We start from the raw sequence: 23,566 nt of genomic DNA, 5'->3' as shown, positions 1-23,566 counted from the left end.
AGGGCATTAGATTGATGGAATTATGGCGGGAAACAGCAACAACATAGTCCTTCTGGTCGACAACTATGATAATTGCATACTGTACCATTGATCTCTGACTCTGACTCATGAGACAAATCAAACATGTAAAAACGAGTCATATTCACCAAAGAGAAAGATTTATTGAGAGACCAGGTGACGCCCTTCGTGTATCCATAGATCGGTGTTCATCTTGTTTTTCCTTTCTTCCCTTCTCGCTCTCACTTGCAGTTGTTTTCAGTTTGCCCTGATATTATTCGCCCACCACTACTGGTGTGCTTCCTCTTTTCATTGCCTCGCTTCAGGTGCGAGTCTCCTCGGGTCCTCTTCTATCATTTTGTTGCGCGGACGGGAACAATGGAAACAATTCATCGATGGTCCCTCTCGGTTACCTGATTCACCACAAACAACAACACACGAATATGAACCCTCATCCAGACCAAATTTTTACAATTGACACCAAGAGAAACTTTTTCAGTAACTCGTTGAGACTTACCTAATCAGAGGAGTTCCTTGGAAGGGAAGCTTAAGTATAAATCATTCTGATTCAATCCTGCATGGCCCACTGGAGTTACTCAGAAACCCATCACTTGAGAGTACTGGCAGATCGATTAGAGGGAGCATTGATTCTTTTCGGAGTCTTTGGGTCTATTGTCTTCCTCAATATAAGTAGCTCTGGTGAAACTGTGTCCAGATCCACCAACCCATGCTAGACAAGATCAACAACGGATGAGTCACCTTTGCCCATGTTGAAGGCGGACGACCACATGATGTTTGTTTCCTGCCAAAGGTCGAAAAGGATTCTGAGTTGTAGTTGTACTTTGATTTTGATTTATTTTTGGTAATACGCCGCAATTTCGGCTCCCGGTATTGATACGGACTGAGTGACAGTCTCACCATGCTGCTACACGCCTGGCTGGTCCCACTTATAACGGTCCGAATCTAAATAGTACATGAATAACTTACTATGCACCTCCCTCGATCTTTCATCACCTAAGTGTATGAGCCATTTGTAGTACGCTGCAGCAGGCCCGTTTAGTGGGGCCGCCTGCGCGGCATCTCCATCGAAATATCGCCACTGGTTGTCCAAATAGCTTAGCTTCCACCACCAAGGTTCTCGTAATAGGCGAGCAAACGACCCATGACGGTTCGGCCAAAAAACACGAGAAACAACACTCATGAATCATTCATGCTTCCAAGGTGAAAAACTCCAATTTTGCTCAATTTGAGATTTGAGAATCCATCTACTTTCCGAAGTCGGAGTTGGTCATGCGGCCTTTGCTCTCAGACTCTCGAAGTTGCGCGGGGTAACAGCCACAACGGTAAGCTTTTTCTATATTTAACCCACTTATACAACATGAGATCCAATGGTAAAATTGCTTCGACCTACACTCCACATGCGAGGCCCATGCAAGCTTCAAACTTATTCTTATAAGGGAGCGAGCGGCATCAAATGAGACCTGTGGTGTTTGAATGGCGGGATCGCTTCCGCTCCACCCGTGAACATCGAGCTTAGCCCCCATAGAGCCCCTCCTTCCATTCCAAGCGAGGTTTCGCGATATCCCGTCCATCGCCGGGCAAGTCTCTCCATCACCACGGAGGACAAGATGATTGGCTCGAAACCATCGGCCACACCTTGTAAGGCTACCTCAACCCCTCGAGTCCCCTCACGAGGAGTCAAAGGCGATGACGACGAGTGAAGAAATATCCCCTTACTTTGTCATGGAGTCGCGAAAGTTCTATGGTCCCACTTTACTCTGAAGCCACATGCGGCATGAATCAAGATTCATGATTCTGTATGTTTCCATGATTATGGTATCGCAATCAGCAATCAGGGCCAGGTGAGCTTTCTTCCAATCCACAATGTTTATAATGAAAGAATTGAGCTATATTTATAGATGCGGAGACAAGCCGTGATTGAACAATTACGACCCATGCCTACGGAGGGATTCCCGGGCTGAAAGCAATGTGCCAATGTGAACATGGAGGTGTTGATCAGGATTCCAGACGCCATCGGCTAAGCAAGGAAAGGGGAAACCGCCGCGGACTTTACATGACCCGGTTTCATATTATGTAGATTTATTATTCTAATGACGTGTCAAGAGGGAGTGAGGGGTGCTTAATACAGTATGAGGTTAAGCTTCTTGAAGACCCACCGGGGACCGTAGAAGACTCAGATGGATGTCCGGGCCCACTGTAATGAGCAGCGAGCTCGTTTCCTGTTCTAGAAAGAACCTCCGAAAAGATATACCAGGTAGTTTCAGAGTTGACTTTATATTACAGAGACTTCAACCTATGATTGCAAAGTTGTAATTGCTGTAGATAAATAAAAACAAATTATATTCCTTCCTATGAAAAATGAGACATGCGAGCATTTAAGAATGCTCAAGCCAAGCTTTGGCTACGAAAGCTAAGCATTGCGGTATTGCTACCTTGGAGAACACGGCTATTAAAAGCAAAAGTTGATTATCCACAGGGCAGTCGATGTCTTGAGCCAGAAGGTACCATTGCTTTTTCTGTCCTCGTAAGTGCGGAGAACATACTACGCTGTCAAGTTTCGATCTACATTATTTCGAGTTGTACGTACTATGCTACCCCTCTTTTTGGAGTATTCTTTGAGCAGTCCACAGGTGTGAGCGAATTATAGGCGGTCCTAATTGGAGGCTATACTATACTGCAGCTCGAGACCAATGAATTTTGCCTGGTGAGGGGATAGATTGACATGACCCCACTGAAGTAATCTCCGAGCCCTACCAAGGTAAGTTTTATGAGGGGAATCAATGAAGCAAGTTTATTTACAGTGATAAGTAGCAAGGCTCCGTCGAGATCCGATTATAAAAGGGCTTCTGGTTGCACTGACAAACGGCATCTACGATAGACCCAAAGTGTCACCATTCTATTTCGTTTCCACTTCGGTAGAGGACCCTTTGCTCACAATGAGGCCCCAGATTTACTCTTGGACTTTGTGCCTACTTCTTGCTCCTTTCTCTGCAGTTGATGCAGCACCAGCCCGAAGGAGCAGTAACCCTCCTTTGAGAGGATCGGAGGCACTTGTCGGGTACTCTTCCACTGAAAAGAGCGCCAGCGGAACTCAACCGGATATCAAATACAGTCTTCTTCCCGGTCAGACGGTCAGCCCGGATATCGGTGCATATCTGGACTTTGAGAAAGTCGACAATCCCCAGCCCATTCGAGGCTCCACAGGCAGCGATGATCCTGGCCCCCGTATGGTTGCGTTACCAACTATTCACTTGAATCTTTGCGGCTGACATCCGTTTTAGGGAACTATGCCTATGACCGAATCAACAGCGACAAGCTGGCACCCCCTGGCACCGATAACGGTCAGACTATTAACGCCCAATGGCCCATGGGTAAGCTAAGCGAGCGTTACTATTTTGAAGCTCTGACCCTAAGTTCTGACTGGTCAAAACAGGTCTCAGCCATAACCGGTACGGAATCTTAACGCAAACCTGAAAATGACAAGCTGACCACCTGAGCTAGACTTGGTATTGATAATGCTGGATGGGCTCGCCAGGAAAATACGGTGGTGATGCCAGATGCAACTGCGATGGCTGGGGTTGATATGCGTCTAGAACCCGGTGGTTACCGTGAGCTGCACTGGCACGTCGCTGGAGAGTGGTCTCTAGTGTTGAATGGCTCTTGTCGTATTCAGGTAAGTTTCTCATTCACACTATGTATGCAGTGTTTTATCTTTGTAAGTCATCTAACTAAGTTAATTTGATAGGCAGTCAACGAGAATGGACAGACATTTGTGGATGACCTTTCTGCAGGTGATGTTTGGTTTTTCCCACCGTATGTCATTGTACCCTTGTCAACAACACGAATGGTGTTGGCATTAACACCTTGAAATTCAACTGACATACTTCTTAGAGGAATTCCTCACTCAATTCAAGCGCTAGATGATGGTGTTGAGTTCTTGCTTGTTTTTGATCAGGGTGACTTTGACGAGGATAATACCTTCCTAGCCACAGAGGTGTTCCTTCATACCCCCGTAAGATCTATCATTCCATATGCCCAGCAAAAATCATGGCGCTGACTGACTTGAGTCTTGCGCATCACACAGAAATCGGTTCTAGCGAAGAACCTCGGTGTCTCCATCTCGGCCTTCGATGATATTCCAGACGGTGAGCTTTACATTTTCGAAGGTACCCCAGCGCCAGCAGATATCGAGAAGCAAAACGTTACGACTCAATCCGGTGTTATTCCCCGAACCGAAAGCTATTCATACCATTTCTCTGAGCAGGCCGCGCACGAAGTAGCTGGTGGGTCAGTCAAGATCGTGGATCCTCTCACTTTTCCGATTGCCAATAACTTCTCTGCTGCTATTGTCACCGTGCACCCTGGTGGCATGCGGGAAATCCATTGGCACCCGACCAGCGATGAGTGGACTTTCTTCATTCAAGGCCAAGGCCGCGCGACATTGTTCTCGGCACCTGACACTGCAACCACGTTTGATTACCGGGCTGGTGATGTTGCGTATTTCCCTCAGTCAAACAGTCACTATATCGAGAACACTGGCGACGAGGATTTAATGTTCGTGGAGGTGCTTCAAGCACCCCAATTCACTGGTACGTGATTTGTCCATTGACCCTTTTCTTCTGATCACCGGGCTTATTACTCATGATTCAATAGATATGGCTCTTGGTCAATGGATCGCATCCACCCCGAAACAAATTGTGAAGGACACCCTGAATTTGAGTAATAGTACCCTAAGCAAACTCAAAACGGAAAAGCAGTATGTTGTTGCTGGCTCGACTAGCGCCTAGTGCCTGTCCTGCCGTAGTGCATAGTGGTTTTCTATGCCTGTTTCTCCTCCAAGTTGCTAGGTTACCATGGTTTCATTGGAAGGGTTAGGTCCTGTTGACAGGTCGAGTGACGGACTAGCCTCATGATAATGTTGAGAAGCTTCTCTTCTCTTCTCACCTGTCTTTTTCTTCTATCTCCATACTACTTGATATGCTTCAAAATGATTCTTTACTGTCTGCTCTTATACTGCATCTAGAGTCGCGTAGAAGTTGCTCTCCTTTTGCTCAGCACGGCTTTTGAAGAGAAACATGACCTACCAGTACAAACAATCGGTATTCTGTCAAATCACCAATCTGAATTATAAGTAAGTTTGACCGCAATCTGTATAATTGGCGCAAATTCGGTGGTTCACTCAAGCCAGCGTAAGGACATTGTTCGGCAGGTTACTGACAAGGAGACCAAATCGTGATCACAACTATTCAATATGATGCTCAAAATTCTGTCTTGGTGTGTATTTCTTTCGTCAACCGAAAGATTGTGCTGACTAGCCTTTCCCGCATGCCTTCGCGAAACGCAGCACATGAAGCTCTCCGCGGCGAGAACATAGTCAAAGTTTGATCTGAGCTTCTGTTAAATGATAGTCGCCCAACGGTCCGGTCGCGCGTTCTTTCCATCTTCCGAAAGAGGAGGGCTAGACAGCTTTGCAGAAATCAGGAGTCAATCTAGCATTTGCTCATGGCCGTATTGTCTAAATTTGCAATTCCTCCACGAGGATTCAGTTTCGAACTATTTAGTAGGCGGCGGCCTGTTGGTTCCGTTCAGGGATGGCTGGAAGGCCATGTCTCGATGAACCATATGACTGCGACATTGCCCGTCCACGATTGGTCTTTGGCTTTTTGGTAAAAGGCAGTCCGCCTATTCTATCTATGGGCATTACTCATGATGGGCTGGGTAATACTCATTCGCTTTATTTCACATTGAATCACCCAAATAGACGCATGAATCGCTAAGTTATTAGCCTACATTACTATTTTTGACCTCTTCTTAACAACACATGTTCAATCTCAGTATTATGCATAATGCTAGTTAAAATCTTTCATAATGATCTAGTCTCAACTTTCTATTGGTATTCAGTCCGAGGTTGGCAGTGCAATTGAGTACTAATCTCAGGGTGTTAATTAGGTCAGACGCCAAAGCTATGTGGTCAAGTTAAGCTAATTCGCGTCTTCTGAGGAAATTCCAAGACTTATAACATAAAGGAACTGTGAGATTGAAATTATTCTGCCGAAAAAAGGCACTAAATACGTAAGATTCAGACATGTCATCAAAGAGCAAACAAATAGAAACGTCATGGGACGTTACATAAGTGAAGAATACTGGAATTCCAGCGAAATGAGAACTCAAAGAACGCGTGAACGGTCCTTTTTCTCATTGCTTTGCTAGCGTTCAGCTACTGAAAGCCTTTTTATAGCTCCATCCTTCCACTAGGGGCTTTAGAGCCTTGTGGAAGGAAGGAACAATTCGAGGGCTGTACTTCATTCACGGACGGATAGGGCTTATACAGGCACTGCCCATTATCCTGGTGGTGGAAGTTGGCGATGACTGTTTGGCCGTCTTGGCTCCTCACCCAATTACTAAAGTCTTGCGCAAGAGTTTCATTTTGGGCTTTACTCCCAACAAGAAGATGGGCAGGGTTGAGAAGCTTTGGCTCACTTTCTCCAGTTTTGTAGATAGTTATCTGATCTTTGAGAGATTCTTCCTTGCTAAGGAGGGTAAGATACGCTCCTCGGTCAGTAATTGTGAATTCTTTAAGAAAGATTGCTGCCCTTAAAGCTTCAAGGGGGTAGGTCATGAATTGATGATACCACTTTGAGTAGGCAACTGCCCATGGTACCTAAGCAATTTCAGCAATGTTTTTCAGGGGGGTTCATTGGATATATCAAAGAATATATAGACTTACCTGCCCAATCTGGATCCAGAGCTCTGACTCTTTGATATTTGTAGCAGATTTATCATAACGACTGAGAAAACGCACAGTGCTATTTTTCTCTGCAGCGGAAAATATTTTGGAAAACGTCGTGAGAATGCCATCCTTCTCTTCGATTTTATCCTTCCCTTCGAGATTTCCTTTCGGGCCGACCAGATAGAAGTGATCTCGGAATAGGTAACAGGGATAATTGTTACATTGATCGCAGCAATCACAATCATCTCCACAGAACACCTTGTGGATGGTCTCATTGCTCGTTTTGCTTGCTTTGCATGTTTCGCATTCTGAACATGTGTTACAGCCGCCCGCAATGCCATTTTCAATGGCAAGTCGCTCTGCAGCTGTACTGTAGGTAATACCTACATCCACTTTTCCATCTTTCAAGTTGTTGATAGTTTCGGTTGTGTCACCTTTGACCCACTCTATTTGGAACGGATTCTTGCATTCATTGTTCCGATCATCCATAAATCTATTTGCGAGCTCTATAAGTCCTTGTTTAGTGTTGAAACCGGTACACCTTCTTTGAAATTCAAGTACATACCCTTGATCAAACCAGTTTGTCCGGCGCCACCATTTCCAATTCGTAAAACTGATGATCCCTCTTTTTGAGGACAAGGCCCAGGATATATTTCAGCGACCAAAAGTGGTGCCAGATACAAAATCAACAATATAAATCTGTTCAAAAGAAGCATCTTGTGATGTCTGGAGTTTTGAATCACAGGCGACGTTTCATTAGCTGTCTTGGACAGACTTCATTGAGACACCTTTATAGACAACAAAAAGTAGACTTGAGGCAAGAAATGGTAAGTCATGACGTAATTCAGTACAGTAAAACGGGAAGAAAGACACTCACTAGTTGAATTCATCCATGACTTACCCAGAACGTCTAGGACTCTAGGTACTGCCAAGAACACATGTAGCTCACAATTTGCCTCTTCCGTAATCTAGAAGTGTCGAAAACTTTCACTTTTCCTCAGGATTCCCACCATAAGACTTTATGTTGTATATATCTACATGAGTGCTTAGATGCCATATACCTGCATTCGTGATCCACCAGTGGGTAGATTTGAGGACCCAGGTCTATGAGGTCACCGCCTAGTCGAAACAAGTCCATCCCAACAGTTCATATTGGAATACTTGATGTAAAGAAAAGCAGCCGGAGCAATAAACCATTCACGATACTATTGAGCAAATTGAGAGTCGAGGAAAGGCATCATTGTCGTCGCTGCCAATCAGCAAAGGCACTTCGATTTGATAAAAACTATCGCAGTTATGATTTTGTGCCATTGAACGGCCTGATAGATAGATTACAAGAGTTATTAAATGTGTGAGGATACTATATAGTATATACGATGGAGCAATACTCGCTCACCGAAATCAGCTCCTACATATGTACACCCACCATCACTTGGCGGTGACGGTTGTCCCTTCTTTGGCTTTCTCCAAGTCTTGGTCTCTTATAAAGATTGGTATGGGATAGTAAGTGCTCTAAAGTCAGAAGCTTCTTCTGTGGGTGGCGGGGCTCGTAGCATGCCAATTGTGAACCGAGGAAAGCCCAAAATCCCGAACCATCTGCTATCAAAATATATACCTGACCCGTCTCTCGCAAACGAATGCCCACGCATACATCTACGCCATGCTCTTGCTATATTCGTAAGCCTTTTTCATGAGCATTGTTTTGCGGCGGCATCTTCTCTGGCTCTTTGATTTTTTCGAACTAAAAGAGGGAACAGACTTAACAATAGCCATTGTGAGCTGCTTCCTTGCTCTCTGGGGACAATTGAGATCAGAATGCACTTGTGGCACGAACTTAGGGGATGGGCACTTTTCTTATGAACATATACGAATATCGTGTATCAATTATGGAATACAAGAAAATATGGAATTGCTGAAAATATTATGTGGAAAACTGGCCTTCGTACTATACGTGCTGTGTTCATCATTGCAAGACAAACGATAGTGATTATTCGCAGACACCAAGTAGGTGCGACAACGATGAAAAACACGGTAGGTTTGCAACTCCTGTTCAAAAATGCCGTAACAAGTTGAGTCGGAAATCAACGTAAAGATCACTGTAAATAAGATGAAAGTTCACTTGTACACACGTGATGGGAAATGGGCCCTGGCCCGCTACAGTATGAGTTTTTGAAAAACAATATACTATATCTTACAACCGGACTTAGACACATTTTCAAGTTCAAATGCTCTATTATATACAACTCCACTAATCTCCACCAAATCTTGTTGAATGTAGTCTCAAAATAATTGCTATATCCTCAGGATTATAGAAACATCTTTTGTAGCATACTTGTTTATATAACATTCAGGAGAATCCATGAAAAAAGTTCTAACTACCATCTACTACAAGCCAATGATATCAAGTCCGGGAATATTTCACTCATTGTATGGCTTGATACCAGCGAGGCGTAGGACCTGATCTGTGATGACCGGCTTCTCCAGGGGCTCGTCCCGCTCGAGAGGATCCACCTTTCCATCAATCATCGCTTTGCCCTGGCGCCAGATGTTGCAGTGGGGCCAATGGGTCGTGGCCTCATACTTCTCAAAAATGTCCTTCTTCAAAGCTAAGTCCTCTGGCGTAGCTAGGGCTCTTGGCGTCATGCAGACATAGATGACGCTTCGAATCTGCTCAGTATCGATCTTGGCAACGTGGTGAATGGTACGGGAGTCCCAAAGGACCAGGTCACCAGGCTCTGCCTCGACTTTGATTTCCCGGCAGCCCTTGGACTTGAACCACTCGATGTCCTCTTGCTGGTAGAGGTACAGGTCGTAATGCTTGGCGTCATTGCTGATGCGTGGCCGGATAGGATGATTTTCGAAGTATTCTTCGAAGAGGGCGGAGGAGCCGGTTGTGAGCAAAAGACCACCGTCCTTGGGACCGGCGGGGGTTAAATTCAGCAGACCCTGAACGCAGGCAAGACCCTTACGCTCAGGAGCCTGATCGGTGTGAGGCCAGGGACGGAAGTCCTCATCCTTGCGACCAGGAAGAGAGACATTGAAGGCATCGAAAGATACGATCAGTTCGTCAGTACCCCACAGCTCGGAGAAAGGTTTGATGACATTAGGCTCAGTGCGGGCATCCCACATGAACTTCTCCTGCGCGGCACAGTAGTTGATGTACATGTTCTTGAAGCTCTGAGGAAGATGCTCCTTTGTCCATGTCTCCTTGTTGTTGATGTCGAAACCGTTGTCAAATGACTGTAACCACTCGAGAGTCTTCTTGTAGTAGTATTCAGTGGCCTTCTCCTTGGAAATGGCGCCCTTGAAGATATAATAACCGTTCTTGAAGAAGTCGTCCCGCCAGTCACCGTACTTGTTCTGCGAGTTGGCCGCCAAGCTAGGCAGAGTCTGAGTAGCCGACATCTTGCGGTGGGAGCAGGAGTTTTGCGAATAGAAGTGAAAGTCAACGAAGGAGGACCGCTGGTTCTCGGCTATATTTATGTTGTTTTGAAGAAAGAATTGATGTGGACACTAAGCACATGTAGTTCGGTGTCGATTGAGGCTTTAAATGCTTTTTCGAGTTCGCCACAGCCCATGGACGCGATGAGGATTGCGGGGACTCTCGCGCCAGCTCGCCCGAGTTCAACGGCTCCACTTCCAGGAACAAGATGTGGTCCCGAGAATCTCGCGCGAGCTCGCGCGAGATTCCTCTCCGGATCTCCACCGGCCCACGCCCTCGGACCAATCGGCATGCCACGATCGTTCTGCCGAGTTAGACAACATCGGCGCCACCACCAGCGATAGGCGACCGGGTGGTAGTCATAGTCGGTTATGCCACTACAATGCGGAGAATTGGTCGAGTATAAGAAGTCGTGACTGGGACGTTCTCGAGCGATTGATGCTGCAAGGGTTTCTCCGATTATCCGATCTAGCCAGTTCTATTTCCCGTTGCTCAAACCACCCTCACTCCCACCATGCCTCCTCCCGTCCAGCTGGGCGTGACCGCTATCAGCAAGCCTACCGTAGGCAGAAATGGCTACCAGGGATTTAACCCCCACTCCGAGGTCCTTCCAAAAGGCTGGAATGATCACAACGCGCGTCCATTGCCTTCCGATATCCTCGTCGATCATGATGTTGGCATCAAAGTGCGTGACGGCTGCACCCTCTATTGTGATGTCTACCGGCCCCCAACTTCAGGCCCCGATGAGAAAGTGCCAGCAATTATAGCATGGAGCCCGTTCGGCAAAAAGCTCAATGGCATTACGGTGATGAAGACGCTTCCCTGGGGGATTGGTATTCCTCCGGACACGACGAGTGGTCTTGAACGCTTTGAGGGTCCTGACCCGGCCGAGTACGTCCCTCAAGGCTACGCTATCGTCAACGTTGATGCTCGCGGAGCTGGTGACTCCGAAGGGTCTGTTGTTATCATGGGCACTCAGGAAGGGGAAGACGGCTATGATGTGATCGAGGGGATCGCAAAGCTACCCTGGTGTTCTGGTAACGTTGGTCTGGCTGGTAACTCCCACCTCGGCATTGTTCAATGGTTCATTGCCGCCTTGAGTCCACCTTCCCTAAAGGCGATTGCTCCCTGGGAAGCTGCCGGAGACCTCTACCGAGAGCAATTCGCTCGGGGTGGTGTCTGGGACAGTGCTTTGTTCGACAACATTACTCAGAATGTTATTCACGGGTACAATGGACTCGAGCATTTCGCCGAAATGTATCGACGGAGCCCCCTCCAGAATGCCTACTGGAAGGACAAGCGTGCCAACATCAAGAATGTTAACATACCAACCTACATTGTGGCGTCTTATTCTACTTTTGTACACACAATGGGCTCAATACGCGGTTGGCTAGATGTTGACACCAAGGACAAGTGGCTGCGATGGGACCCCTACCAGGAATGGTTCGATCTGTGGGCCGACAAGGAGTCTCGTGATGAACTGGCAGCTTTCTTCGATAAATTCCTCAAGGGCAAGGACAACGGATTTGAGAAAGTACCTCGGGTCCGTCTGGCCCTCCTCCGGTTCGGTGATAATGACCCAATATACCCTATTGTGGAGGAGGACTACCCAATTCCGCGGACGAAGTATACCGACTTCTTCCTAGGCCCTAACGGAAAACTCTCTCTGAAAGCGCCGAGCGAAACACAGTCTGTATCGTACTGGTCGGAAATCAGGAACGACACATTCGAGAAAGTTTCATTCACATACACATTTGCTGCGAACACGAGACTCGCAGGAATGCCAAAAGCGGTCCTCTATATGTCTACCAATGATTGGGATGACATGAATATCTACGTCCTCATACGGAAGCTGGATCGCAACGGAAAGGCATTGCTCAATTTGAACATCCCCTGGAGCCACGCCCCGACCAAGTCATTTGACGGGGTGGACCCCAAAGATTACCACAATCTCTTGTTCTATTTTGGCCCGCTTGGCATCCTCAGAGCGTCCCGTCGCCATATTGACCCTACTATGAGCATACATGACCAATACCCATTCCACACACACGACCGAGAGGAGAAGCTTAGCAAGGGGGAGATTGTCGAGATTCAGATTGGGTTGTGGGCCATGGGTATTGAATACGAGGCCGGAGAGAGCCTCAGTTTCGAAGTCCAGGGACAGTACCCCCTCTTCAAAAATTATGCGGCCGGGGAGAAGCCTAAACCAATTGCTGGAGAGGACAATGTCGGGAGCCATATTCTCCATTTTGGCGGACAGTACCCCAGTCGCGTCATCCTCCCAGTGATCTGAGCCAAAGTCGAGTCCTCCTTTCTGTCCATTAAGCCGTATATAGCATCTTAAACATATTAGAACAAAAATATGCCATTCTTGTGTAACATTCACCCATTCACCCAATCATTTCTCTCGTATGGCTTATGCCCAGGTCTCTAATAATCCGGGAAGATGATGCTGTCCATGAGCCAATACGGGTCTGGTTGATCATATTCGCTGATCATTCCTGGCACAGGAGAGGATGCAAGCGTGCGCAGGGAAGGCACCTCAGCACCCATGACGCCGCCCGTTTGTTCCGCCGTTAAAGGCGGCCATGAAGAGTGGCCAGGACCATTGACCGTAGGCTCTTGCAGTTCTTGCTCAGACAGACGGGCCATGTTCTTGATCAACCGTGTCAAACCCTCTTGGTCAACAGGCCTATCATGTTGAGCTATTTCCAAGTCCAAGAGTCGCCGAAGAGTTTTGGAGCCCTCTATGCAGATAGTCGTTTTATAACTGTACCTCTGCAGAGAAAAAATGCAAACTTCCACCGCAGCTCTCTGTTCCTGTATCTGGGGTTCAGTTCTGTCCTGGCAGGAAGTGAGAAGATCTAGGCAAAGAAAGACTCCAGCGGCTATTGTGGAAGATCCAAAGACCCTGGGAACGAGACATTGTTAACACCAAAGCTTAACACTGTGAAAATTGCCGAGGAGGACGGAGCAGCTTACCACAGCAGCTGGTATGTCGGCGGTACATTCTGCATATAGACAATCGCCATGGCCGCCCGCATGCCACTCGAACGGATCTCGGACCAAGCGGGGAGCTGGGCAACACTTTGCTGCAGCAAAACCCGGCACAGTATCAATCGAATGAAATTGATCGTGCACAAGTAATGAGACCGCTGCCCCGCAAGCCACACCGGCATTTGCTGACCTAGGTTCATACCTTCGCTGAAACTCGCCGACAGATGATCAACCTTGGACACGAAGCCCTCTTCTAGCTCATCTAGCTTGCTAAAGAATTCACATAGTGCTGTAGGAGACTCATTTGAAGTTTGAATATACTCATGGAGCACCTGTGAAAGCTTTGCCAGCTCTATTTGGTGAAGAAGAGGAGAGAATACCACGACCCCGTCAGAGAGTGGAGTTCCTCCGAGGATGACGTTGTAGTCAAAGCGTCCTACGGAAAGAATACAGTCAAATGAATCTGCCGAAATAGAGGCGGGGAACCGAGGACCTGCTAACCTGGAGACTTGTCTGTTAACGCTGATATGCCGCTTCCCGGTCAACCATGAGGGGGGTCTTACCAGTCGCATATGACCAGAGTCCACCACAGCCGACGCCCAAGCTCCCGACCGGTTTCATTCGCCCATTCTGGGATACGCCCCAAGTCTATAGGATATGAGGACTCGGAACCGAGGCGATGCATCTGCAGCGCACGGGCAGCATTTTGAGCAAGACTTGACAGGTTGATGTCCCGGTATCTTTGTCCAAAGTGGGAATGGCAAAGCGTCAGAATGGCAGCGACCTGCACTACATGCAGCTGCGGTTTTCCCATGGCGTCGGAATATTCGAGCTGCAGGAAAGCCGCACAATACCAGTGATATGATACTGAGAAAGGATACGGGCTTGGCTCGACCACAGGCAACTTCAGCGATGATGTATCCTCATCGGCCATGAAGAATATCCCTACCTACGAGTTAAGGTCAGCAAATGGGGTCACCACCTGCGTCAAGATTGACTCGGACGTACTGCCAGGACACTGAAGTAAATAGCCATCCACTTGTGATCCTGAAGAACCTCAAGCGTGCCGGCTATCAGCGCATTATGGAAAGCTTCGTGCTCGATGAGAAATTGGTCCGCACGGAGTGCACAGTGGATCCATCCCAACATCTGCAAGGAGAACTCGACGATTCGGGTGCTCGTCGAGCTATCTGGGACGGATTTAAGGGTCTCGACAAGGAAGTGCAAGTCATTTTCCGAAGTTGGCTTTCCCAATTTCTCCTGCTTCAGCCGGCCGAGATTCCACTCATCTAGGATGGCTCCAACCTCCTCAAAGGCAGTAGCCTGATGCCCAGCAGTCGGCATTGGCCTGTCATTGCTGGGCGAGCCGTTACCGACGCTGAATCGTTGCGCTCCGGCTCGGCCCCGCAAGCTCAACGTTAGAGCGAGCTCGAGCTCAGCCACCCGCTCCTGTAACCTCGAGTTCTGCCGAGCTAGCGAGGCATTGGCATCTTCTATCGGCGCCGCGCTGAAGGACTGGAGTTAGTTGAGCGGTCACAGCTGGTGGGGGAATGAATTGGCGCAGATTGCTTACACAGTCGGTTTACCTCTCACCCGAACAACTTCGCGGACGCAGAGGTGGGCGCAGCGGTTAGCGATGCATCTGCGGCAAGGGATTTTCTTATCACATTTGATGCGGCGTTGCGCGCATTCTGTACAGCGCAGTGGCACTCGCTGGCTGGTGCGTAACTCGGCCATGTATGGTCCTTGAGTGGAAGTGTCAGTGTCAGTCGCTTGCTCTCGTTGAAACTCAGTTGCGAAACCGTGGTCGGCGCGTATTCCAGGTTGCTCAAGGGTAGGACCAGCCACGTGTGCTAGAGAGTGTGGCTTCGCGCCCGCACACACTTCGCTTCCGGCTTTCTGACAAGCGACGGGCCGCTGAATCTGACCGAGACTTTTTAGAAGACAATCATTCGGTGTTGATAGGCGAGGAAATCTCACGAAGGCCTTGGCTAGACCTGTATCGGTCTAACGTAACATGAAGCCCGTGGGAGTTAGTGTCTTTGGACCCTAATTCGTGGCTCCACAGTCTAGCTGCATTTGTTCAGCATCGTTGGGGCAAAAAAAAAAGGAGGCAGGGTAAAGGTCTGGGGTTGGATGTGGTTGCTTCGGGTGAACGGTACTGTCTCGGCTCGCCGCAATTCCGCTATTCACTAGCGTGGGATCTACACACGCGAATCAGCGCGAGTTCTATGATTCCACAACACGCTACACCATATCCCCCGGAGTCCTTGTGCGCTTTCCCCACTCGGCTGTTGACCCCGCATCGCAGGTTCCACATAGTCTATCCCCCTGAGTGCGTGTGGGGGTGGCGCGAGACTGGGTGGGGAACCCCGGAAACCATGGCAAACTGGGCAATAGGGATCTGTGGGAAAGCGCTAAGCTCTGGTGCGTTTGTAAGACAAATCTCATTGGCATGCCTCACTGCGGAACGTACGCATTGTCCTCGTGGATTAGATATATAGAGGTCTGGACGAAGCGAGGAGTAGGCGCAAGCCATTGTTGCCCGACGCACCAGTCGGGTCTCTTTTACTCCCATCCCCAGCAACGAACAACTATCATGGAACGACGCTTGAGCTCCCTCAAGGGGGATGGTCTCAGGGACGTGGAAGACCGGTTGGCCGATGTCTTGCCGGAGAACCCTAGGCCGTGGTACCTCACACCTCATCTTCTAAAATTGAACCTTTGTATCGGCGTTGTCTTGCTATCTGCAACGACAATGGGGTTTGACTCTTCAATGATGAACGGCCTTCAGGGGTTGGATACCTGGATGAATTATTTCGGCAATCCGAGCGGCACCTGGCTTGGACTCTTGAATGCAGTCATGTTTTTGGGAGGTGTAAGTAGAGGCCACTTCAACCAAAACTCATGATACACCTACTGACATTTGACGATGGCAATAGGTACTACTTGCGTTTCCGACTGCGTGGTTGTCCGACAAGATTGGTCGACGGTATACCATCGTGATTGGCATTGTCATCTTGACAATAGGAGCCGCAATTCAAGGCGCATCGCAGAACATTGCCACCTTCATAGTCGCACGTTTCATAGTAGGCATGGGGGTGGAAATCGTCCTCGTCCCAGCACCAGTGCTTATCACGGAAATCGCCTACCCTGCGCATCGAGCCAAGGTAACTGGTCTTTTTCAGACATGCTTCTATGTCGGGTCGATCGCTTCGAGCTGGATCACATTTGGCACCTTCTCTCTCGCGTCCACCTGGAGCTGGCGCATCCCCTCCATCATGCAAGCGTTCTTCCCGCTCGTGCAGCTACTTGGGATCTTCTTCGTTCCCGAATCGCCGCGTTGGCTTGTGTCCAAAAACAAGCTGGACGAAGCGCGCGCTTTTCTAATCAAATATCACGCCGGGGGAGATAGTTCTCACCCGTTGGTTCATCATGAGATGGCATTGATCACGGCTCATATCCAGTCAGACACTGAGATTGAGCGCATGGGATGGTCCGTCGTAAGTGTTCCCGACCACACTTGGTTCCTGTATCCTCTCTGCTAACAACACTGCCGGTTGCCCTAGATGTGGAACACAGCAGCTGATAAGAAGCGCACGGCAATCGCGGGATTTGCTGCAATTATATCCCAATGGTCAGGCAATGGTATCATCACCTACTACCTGGCAATGGTTCTTGAAACCGTTGGCATTCAGGATAGCTTTACGAAGACTCTTATCAATGGCATCCTTCAGATCTTCAATCTCTTCGCTGCCATGATCGGGTCTTTCTGCATCGACAGGCTCGGTCGCAGGTCGTTATATTTAATCTCCTGCATCGGTATGCTAGTCACATTTACAGTCTTTACAGTACTGTCAGCAGTCTACTTGGAAACCACAAATACTGAAGCAATCGGCCGGACCGTTATTGCCTTCATCTTCATCTACTTTTTCTTTTATGATATCGGCGTCACCCCGCTCACATTTGGTCAGTCATCCTGACAGAGAAAGCCCGGGTCAGAATACATCATTAACCCTCAGCAGCCTACCCAGCGGAAATCCTTCCCTTCCATGCTCGCCAGAAAGGAATCGCCTTCACGAACATGTGCAACACCATTGCACTTACATTCAATACTTTCGTGAACCCTATTGCGCTAGAAGCTATCTCTTGGAAGTATTACCTGGTCTATGTGGGGCTCCTGGTAGTTATGAGTCTTATCGTATATCTCTTCTTTGCAGAGACCAAAGGCCTCTCGCTAGAGGAAATATCCGAAGTCTTCGAAGGTCCTGCCATAACTACATCATGGTATCGACGACGCCACACGTCGGACGAGGTGGACGAAATCCTCGATGGGCGCGACAATACCAAAGATGACGCCGTCATTGAGCACTGCGAGAGAGCACAGGAGTAAGCCTGGTTAATAGTATTTACCTTGTATGCATCCGGGGATCTGTTGTTTGTGACAAATGGTACATATCATCAGTTTGGCGCGTGCATAGTCACGCTTGCTCTCTACACAAGATCTCAATTTAGTCGAGGGTCTCATGAGCTACCAAGTGATGATTTATCTGAGACTTTGAGAAATTGGCTTTACTGTTTTGGTTATCTTCCCCAGGGGTTCTGTATGAAATAAATTCTGGTCACAGACCAAGGGCCTTTCCGGTCAGCGTAACTGGGTGAGTTTGTCCCAGGTGGCGGACTCGCAGGAAATTGCTTCATCCAAAGTGTTAAATCAAAAAAGTGCCTCGGACGTGCGTCAATTTTCGTAGTCGAAAACGACTATCTACTATACAACACATAAGTTTAAACGAACTCGATACGACTCGTCCGCTACTGTAACAGATCAGACAAAGAGACTAAACAAAGAAAACCCAACCTCAAAAGATCATACTCGGTCACCCGATCCCCCAACTCCAGTATACAAAAATACCTCATCTTGCCCCTGACATATACTCGATTTTTACATGCGTGATGGGCCTGGCGGCTCTAGCACCCACGGAATTGGAATTTACACGTGACCGAAAATTGACGCCAATACGCAATGAATTGTAAGCTTTGAAGCCATTTTGTCTACGTGTCATCCCTGCCGGAATTGTGATAAATTCTTCTTTTTCATTAACATACAACTGATATTCATCGCCGAGGCCAGTACAGCTAGATATTAGGTAGGATAGAGACCAGTTCCACTCGACACCCCTTGTCTGATATCAGAGATTCTAGTCCGCTCGTAGTTGAGTTAGCAGTTGCCTATAGATTTTACTTATCCCCCACGATCGGAGGGACTGCATCGCAGAGATCGACTCATCAAGAAATCGTTGCCGGCCCAGTGAAGAGAAGATGTTGCCAACCCCCTGTAATTTGACACGACCGTTTCCAGATTCCACCCACTGCTCTTGATTCGGATCGGTCGTATTGGAGGCACCGAGAATGATCAAGGGCGCGTCACTTGCGGGCTGCGAGTCAAGTGACAGGTCATCGAGAACAGTAAAGAGCCAAATGATTAAAGTCGCGCGGAATAACAGCACAGGGGTTGAAAAATGGGCGCAATACTGGCTGCGGACTGATTCAAACGCTCGCGCAGCATATATAGCAGCCCGTCGACGCTCCTGTGGTGCCTTATTCCATTCTGTCGCTAGACTGCGGAGTTCTTCATCGGTGTAACGACGATACCTCACACGCATGGCTGTAGCAAGCAGGGGGAGTCGAGGAGTATTACGCAGCATGAGGACTGAGAGAATCACCAGTCGATGTGAGATAGATGCCTTGAGTTCTAATGCTGAGACGTTTGACTCTTCATCTTCTGTCCCTGCAAGTAGCGCCTTAAGCGCCGCCTCAGCCTCGATCTGGCTTATACCGTTGTGGGATTGTGAGGAAAGAAGACGATCTTGATCAATGACAGCGGCGTTCGACAGCAGCTGAAGGAGGGTTTGTTTGCCCAAAATGCCGGTCTTTATCCACGATGCCATCCAAGTGCTGTCTCTGACAACTTGCTCCACCGTATGGAGCGTGCTTGATTCTAGGGACTCATAAGGACATGTAAACTATGTGGAAGGAACGTAATGGACGGACGGACCTGTGTGCGTAGAAAAGCTGGCCCACCCTCGGGCACCTGAAGCTGCCCATCTTTCCTCGCCATGGGGCAACGAGTTCTGTAACTCTCCAACCGAAAGGACCGGCGTGAGATCAAAATGGCTTTGAAAAGCCGAATCAACGAGCTACTCCGTAGATTAGACTTCATACCTAGGTAGATCCAATGACATCTCCTTACCCAGATAGCGAACCCAGTCCGCCTCCGCTCCTCATCCAGAGCCCAAATTTGCCACCTTTGGGAAAGTGAGAGGTCTAGCCCTGCCATCTTCGGTGCAGACAATATGTTCGTGAAAAGATGTTTTCTCCGAGCGAGAGTAACAGGGAGCGCCTGCAGGAGCTCCGCGATCTCTAACGCTCTCCGTTCTCCGGAGTACATCAGACCAATTTGGTTAAGGAGAATCACCTGCGTTAACCAAAGTTCCCGACCATTCTTATTTTGATTTTCGCACTAGATGATAAGGAATCTTGTAAATGCCCAACCCGCCAAGTCTTGCCGACGCGAGCAAATCAGGAGCGAGGAAGACTTACCAGATACATGGACTGTCGACGGATCAATTCGTGCATGGCCCTCGCGCAAGTCTGGGCCTGCGGGATTCGGGAAAACTGAGCTCCAATAGCACTGACAGCAAACACTAGGAGCCAATGCGTATCTGGGCCTCCAAATGTGGGCTTGTGAAGGACCGGAAAGACAGGATGAAAATGTTCAAAATATAGTTGTGTCCAAGCGTTGATGATCGGGGCAGGTGGAATCTTTAACTTCACGAACGGCGGGAAGAGCGATTTCGATTCCAGGACTGAGGCTAGCTTGGCCACCTCGTCTACGACATTCTGCTGAATCTCATGGATGTGGGCTAGGTGTTCTTTGTCTACATCCTCCGTACGAATATGCTGCATATCTGGAAACGTCAGCTGCGCATCGATCTCGATTGCGGTTGGTTGATATTGTCGTGGCTCGACGGCCTCGTCGGTGGGGCCAGGTGAGCAAGCGCGATTATAAATCTCACCCACAGTGGCGGTAGTCAAAGGCGTGGGTATTTGAGGGGTTTCTGGGGCAGGAATTGGACCTGTGGTTGGTTCGGTGGATGCCAACCAAATGTTGTCGAAATGGTCCAAGGACGATCGCGGATCCAAAATGTTCGGCCAGATGGAGGGGTCCAAGCCCTCCCCTATGTCTAGGTCCAAGTCAAGCAGACTCCCCCATCTTGGATACTTGAGATCGGAAAGCCCTTCATTGTTTAGCGTCGAACCCTGAGTGGGCACTTGGTCCGCACTTTCCATCGCATAACCATTGAGATCAGGCATGTTGGCCGGCTCGTGCGACGGTGGCACGCACTCAGCCCGTACGGCAGCCACCTGATTGACAATCGTGAGTGGCGGAGATGGGTTTGTCGTGGACTGCGAGGGGTCCCCTGGATAGGAGGAGTGCGTTAGCCCCGTACTGCTGAGGGCTGGAGTTTGCGGATGATGTCGCTTAGAATGCGGCAAGGTGGGAGAGAGATTGCGGTCTGTCATCCGACGTTTCTGGCGGTCTTCATAGTAGCATTCATCCTCATATCGACGACACCGTTCACATGGTCGCTGTCCATCGCATCGAAGCTTGGATAAATTACACGGCTTGCATGCCTGAATCACCCGTCGTCGCTCTCCGGAAGATTCAGAAGCCCCTTGTCGATGTCTCGTGCCGTAATGCCGGGTAAGGGAGTCTCTGTATGCAAGTCAGCACCCAAGAACGCTGGGGTAGAATTGCAACAAACGTACATTCGAGCGAAACTTTGGCCACATTCTGTACATGACTGTGGATAGTCAGTCGCTGGATGCAGGTACGCGCATAAAGTACCATCATTGCATTGAAATACATACAAACGGTTTTTCTTTGGTGTGGGTGCGGCGATGCCGTTGGTAGTGTTCTTTCCGCTGGAAGGTGGCGTTGCATTGCTCGCAGTGGTATCCATCCGCAGCTTGCATTGTGGTTACAACATCACACCAAGACGGACCTGGCTGGAAGAATAATGAGATGCTGAGACAGCGCTCATGGCACAGAGAGTACAAGCGTGCAGGTTGGCGGGGTGCGCTGTGACTTTACCCCGAGTTTACGCGTTCCCCGCGTCAATTCGGCAACGATCGGCTACGGGGAGGGCACGAGATCTGGTCGGCTTACGAAGCGCGGAATTGGTCGACCCCCGGCTAAGGTACAACCTCGGATGACCTTCAAAACTAGGATATTGAGCAGGATGATCTTCAAAATTAAGTTGCGACTACGCATCATACCCCTCGTTGGCTCTCCACATCTCCATGCAAAGCTCCCTTCAGTGGATCTACCACAAGGTGGATTGGATTAGTAAGGCATTGCGAAGGATAGGGCATATGAAGTGGCGTCTCAATTTATGATAAACTGTTACGATAGTATGCTGACTGCTGAGGTCTTCTCAACATTTTCCACCCTGGGATCCTAGACCTGCGCTTCAAGCAGACGCTTGGCATCCCGGCCTGGACACGAAGGCCAGGTGAAGGAAAACATGTCGGGAGGCATTTCTGCTTTGGGAACATACTTCCGCAGCTCGTCCAACGTCTCGGCTCGTCGTTCGTCGTGCGTCTTGGACATCATCATAACTGTCACTGCTCGGTCATAACGGACTTTGTCGTATAGAGACAAGCGCTGAGGAACCTGGTCCAGTGTAGTGTCGGCTGGCAACACACCGCCCAATGCAGCTCCATCCTCAAATGCCTGCGCGCCACCTTGTCCTTGGTCTTTGTGAGGTCAGCAATGGAGGAAAGGTGGGGAGAGAGTTAATAATGATAGGCTTACGAGGAAGTGTTGGATGCGCTGCATCGCCTACCAAGGCAAGCTTGCCCTGGACGAAAGTGGTTGGCGGGGAGCGTGACGCCAAGCTCCAAAGTTTGAGGTCCTCAGCCATGCGGCAGAGTTCTTGGAGCTCTGGTCCAAATGAAGAATAAGTCTCCAGGAGCTGATCGAGATTGCCCGAGTCGAGCCAGGATGCCTCTTTGACCTCTTCAGGACCCGTAGGGTGAATTGCAACAACGTTGAGAAGATCACCCTCGCGGCAAGGGTAGACGACGAGGCGGCGATCTGGACTGACGAAAGCGTGGACCCCATCCACGCCGGTCTTTTGCAACAGTGCCGCAGTCAAGGGATTTGCCTGGGCCTTTGACATGGGAACGAGGAACCGGAAACAATTTTGTCCTGTGCTTTCTTTTCTGTGCTCCTGTCCGACAATAGCACGCAGAGATCGGGACTAGCCAACACCTAATTAGTACCAGATTTACGATGAGAGTGGCGGGACTTATTACATGCACTCCATCTGCTCCCACAATCAAATCGCCCTTGTAGATGGTTCCATCCTCTAGTGTGACAATTCCAGCCTCGGAATCCTAGATGAGAAATAAAACAAAAGAAATTAATGGAGAATTAATCTAGCCGTACCAGAGAGAGCTCACTTACGACAGAGACCACGCGCGATGAAAGGCGAATGTCAACCTTTCGGCCATCCACTTCCTGAGCTGCAGCAGCGCGCAGAACATTGTGGAGATCCACACGATGGGTCAGAAGCCAGTCATCTGTGGTATTCAATTTCCGGTGGAGGTCTTTCGTCACCTACCGATAAAGGGTTAATTAGGGTGTCTTGCGCTCTTGCCAGAGGATTGTTAAACATACAACAGGGGTCAAAAGGAGATTTCCCTCCGAATCCCAGACCTGTAGACGGTTGCATTGTACAGGATATAGGCCGTTCAAATTACAACCCCATTCCTTCAAGATCCGTGTAGCGTTGGGTGCGACGTGAATGGCTGCGCCTACTTCATTGCGAAAACTGGATTGTTCGAGAACCTGTTACCGCGAAGGTGAGCCTCGTCAAGTGAAGAAGAGTCAAGTAGGAGACAAAGCGGAATCTATACTTGGATATTGTGGCCCGCACGGTTGAGGGCAATGGCAGCGCCCAGACCAGCCAGGCCTGCGCCAACAACGATCACTTGCAGTGGCATTTTTAGTGGAAGAGTGGATAACAGCTGCTCTGCAATTTTTGGTTCAATAATGCATTTTATTAGTAACTTTGCTAGGAAGCACCGCGGCCCTCGGCACAATGAGATTTTTTCGGCTGTGTCCACTCGGCTCTGCCCACACACAGCCGAAATCGCGGGGCAGGCTCATTCCCTACTATTACCACAAGTTCGGAGATAAGTGTCTTCTAAATTGATACTATGGGTTTTGGCTGCACCTCTCGTGAAGTCTATTTATTTACTCTTCGCGTCACCGACTCACTCAGGTAAGGAACGACTTTATTTCTCAGTAA

The 23,566-nt window shown here is 48.8% G+C and overlaps 7 protein-coding genes across 7 annotated transcripts; 3 read left to right on the top strand and 4 right to left on the bottom strand.

The window, feature by feature from the left end:
• Positions 1-2,954: 2,954 nt before the first annotated feature.
• On the top strand, positions 2,955-4,805 carry N7484_000057 (putative oxalate decarboxylase; the record flags this gene model as incomplete). The annotated part of the gene is made up of 8 exons (XM_057110478.1): positions 2,955-3,243; positions 3,300-3,389; positions 3,452-3,467; positions 3,520-3,691; positions 3,764-3,831; positions 3,910-4,030; positions 4,103-4,607; positions 4,672-4,805. The coding sequence occupies 8 exons, from the start codon at positions 2,955-2,957 to the stop codon at positions 4,803-4,805; spliced, it is 1,395 nt and encodes a 464-aa protein (XP_056977704.1).
• A 4,361-nt stretch (positions 4,806-9,166) lies between these two features.
• N7484_000056 (uncharacterized protein) lies at positions 9,167-10,153 on the bottom strand (the record flags this gene model as incomplete). Its single annotated transcript, XM_057110477.1, has 1 exon — positions 9,167-10,153. One exon carries the CDS (start codon positions 10,151-10,153, stop codon positions 9,167-9,169), a length of 987 nt encoding a protein of 328 aa, XP_056977703.1.
• A 551-nt stretch (positions 10,154-10,704) lies between these two features.
• N7484_000055 (CocE/NonD family hydrolase) lies at positions 10,705-12,483 on the top strand (the record flags this gene model as incomplete). The annotated part of the gene is made up of 1 exon (XM_057110476.1): positions 10,705-12,483. The coding sequence occupies one exon, from the start codon at positions 10,705-10,707 to the stop codon at positions 12,481-12,483; it is 1,779 nt and encodes a 592-aa protein (XP_056977702.1).
• Positions 12,484-12,620: 137 nt separating this feature from the next.
• On the bottom strand, positions 12,621-15,726 carry N7484_000054 (fungal specific transcription factor domain-containing protein; the record flags this gene model as incomplete). The annotated part of the gene is made up of 5 exons (XM_057110475.1): positions 12,621-12,882; positions 13,173-13,688; positions 13,751-14,136; positions 14,196-14,702; positions 15,664-15,726. The coding sequence occupies 5 exons, from the start codon at positions 15,724-15,726 to the stop codon at positions 12,621-12,623; spliced, it is 1,734 nt and encodes a 577-aa protein (XP_056977701.1).
• A 60-nt stretch (positions 15,727-15,786) lies between these two features.
• Positions 15,787-17,580, top strand: N7484_000053 (uncharacterized protein; the record flags this gene model as incomplete). Its single annotated transcript, XM_057110474.1, has 4 exons — positions 15,787-16,065; positions 16,130-16,690; positions 16,757-17,156; positions 17,213-17,580. 4 exons carry the CDS (start codon positions 15,787-15,789, stop codon positions 17,578-17,580), a joined length of 1,608 nt encoding a protein of 535 aa, XP_056977700.1.
• An 805-nt stretch (positions 17,581-18,385) lies between these two features.
• N7484_000052 (uncharacterized protein) lies at positions 18,386-21,224 on the bottom strand (the record flags this gene model as incomplete). Its single annotated transcript, XM_057110473.1, has 6 exons — positions 18,386-19,185; positions 19,243-19,384; positions 19,438-19,662; positions 19,788-20,964; positions 21,018-21,052; positions 21,120-21,224. The coding sequence occupies 6 exons, from the start codon at positions 21,222-21,224 to the stop codon at positions 18,386-18,388; spliced, it is 2,484 nt and encodes an 827-aa protein (XP_056977699.1).
• A 484-nt stretch (positions 21,225-21,708) lies between these two features.
• Positions 21,709-23,258, bottom strand: N7484_000051 (putative salicylate hydroxylase; the record flags this gene model as incomplete). Its single annotated transcript, XM_057110472.1, has 6 exons — positions 21,709-22,007; positions 22,066-22,513; positions 22,569-22,649; positions 22,720-22,872; positions 22,933-23,103; positions 23,172-23,258. The coding sequence occupies 6 exons, from the start codon at positions 23,256-23,258 to the stop codon at positions 21,709-21,711; spliced, it is 1,239 nt and encodes a 412-aa protein (XP_056977698.1).
• Between the last annotated feature and the right edge of the window lie 308 nt (positions 23,259-23,566).

Source organism: Penicillium longicatenatum, assembly GCF_028827895.1.
Source record: "Penicillium longicatenatum strain IBT 33135 chromosome Unknown contig_11_segment0_segment0, whole genome shotgun sequence".
Classification (NCBI taxonomy): Eukaryota; Fungi; Ascomycota; class Eurotiomycetes; order Eurotiales; family Aspergillaceae; genus Penicillium; species Penicillium longicatenatum.
Note: the sequence above shows the minus strand (reverse complement) of the source record. Positions and strands in the feature narration are given on the sequence as shown.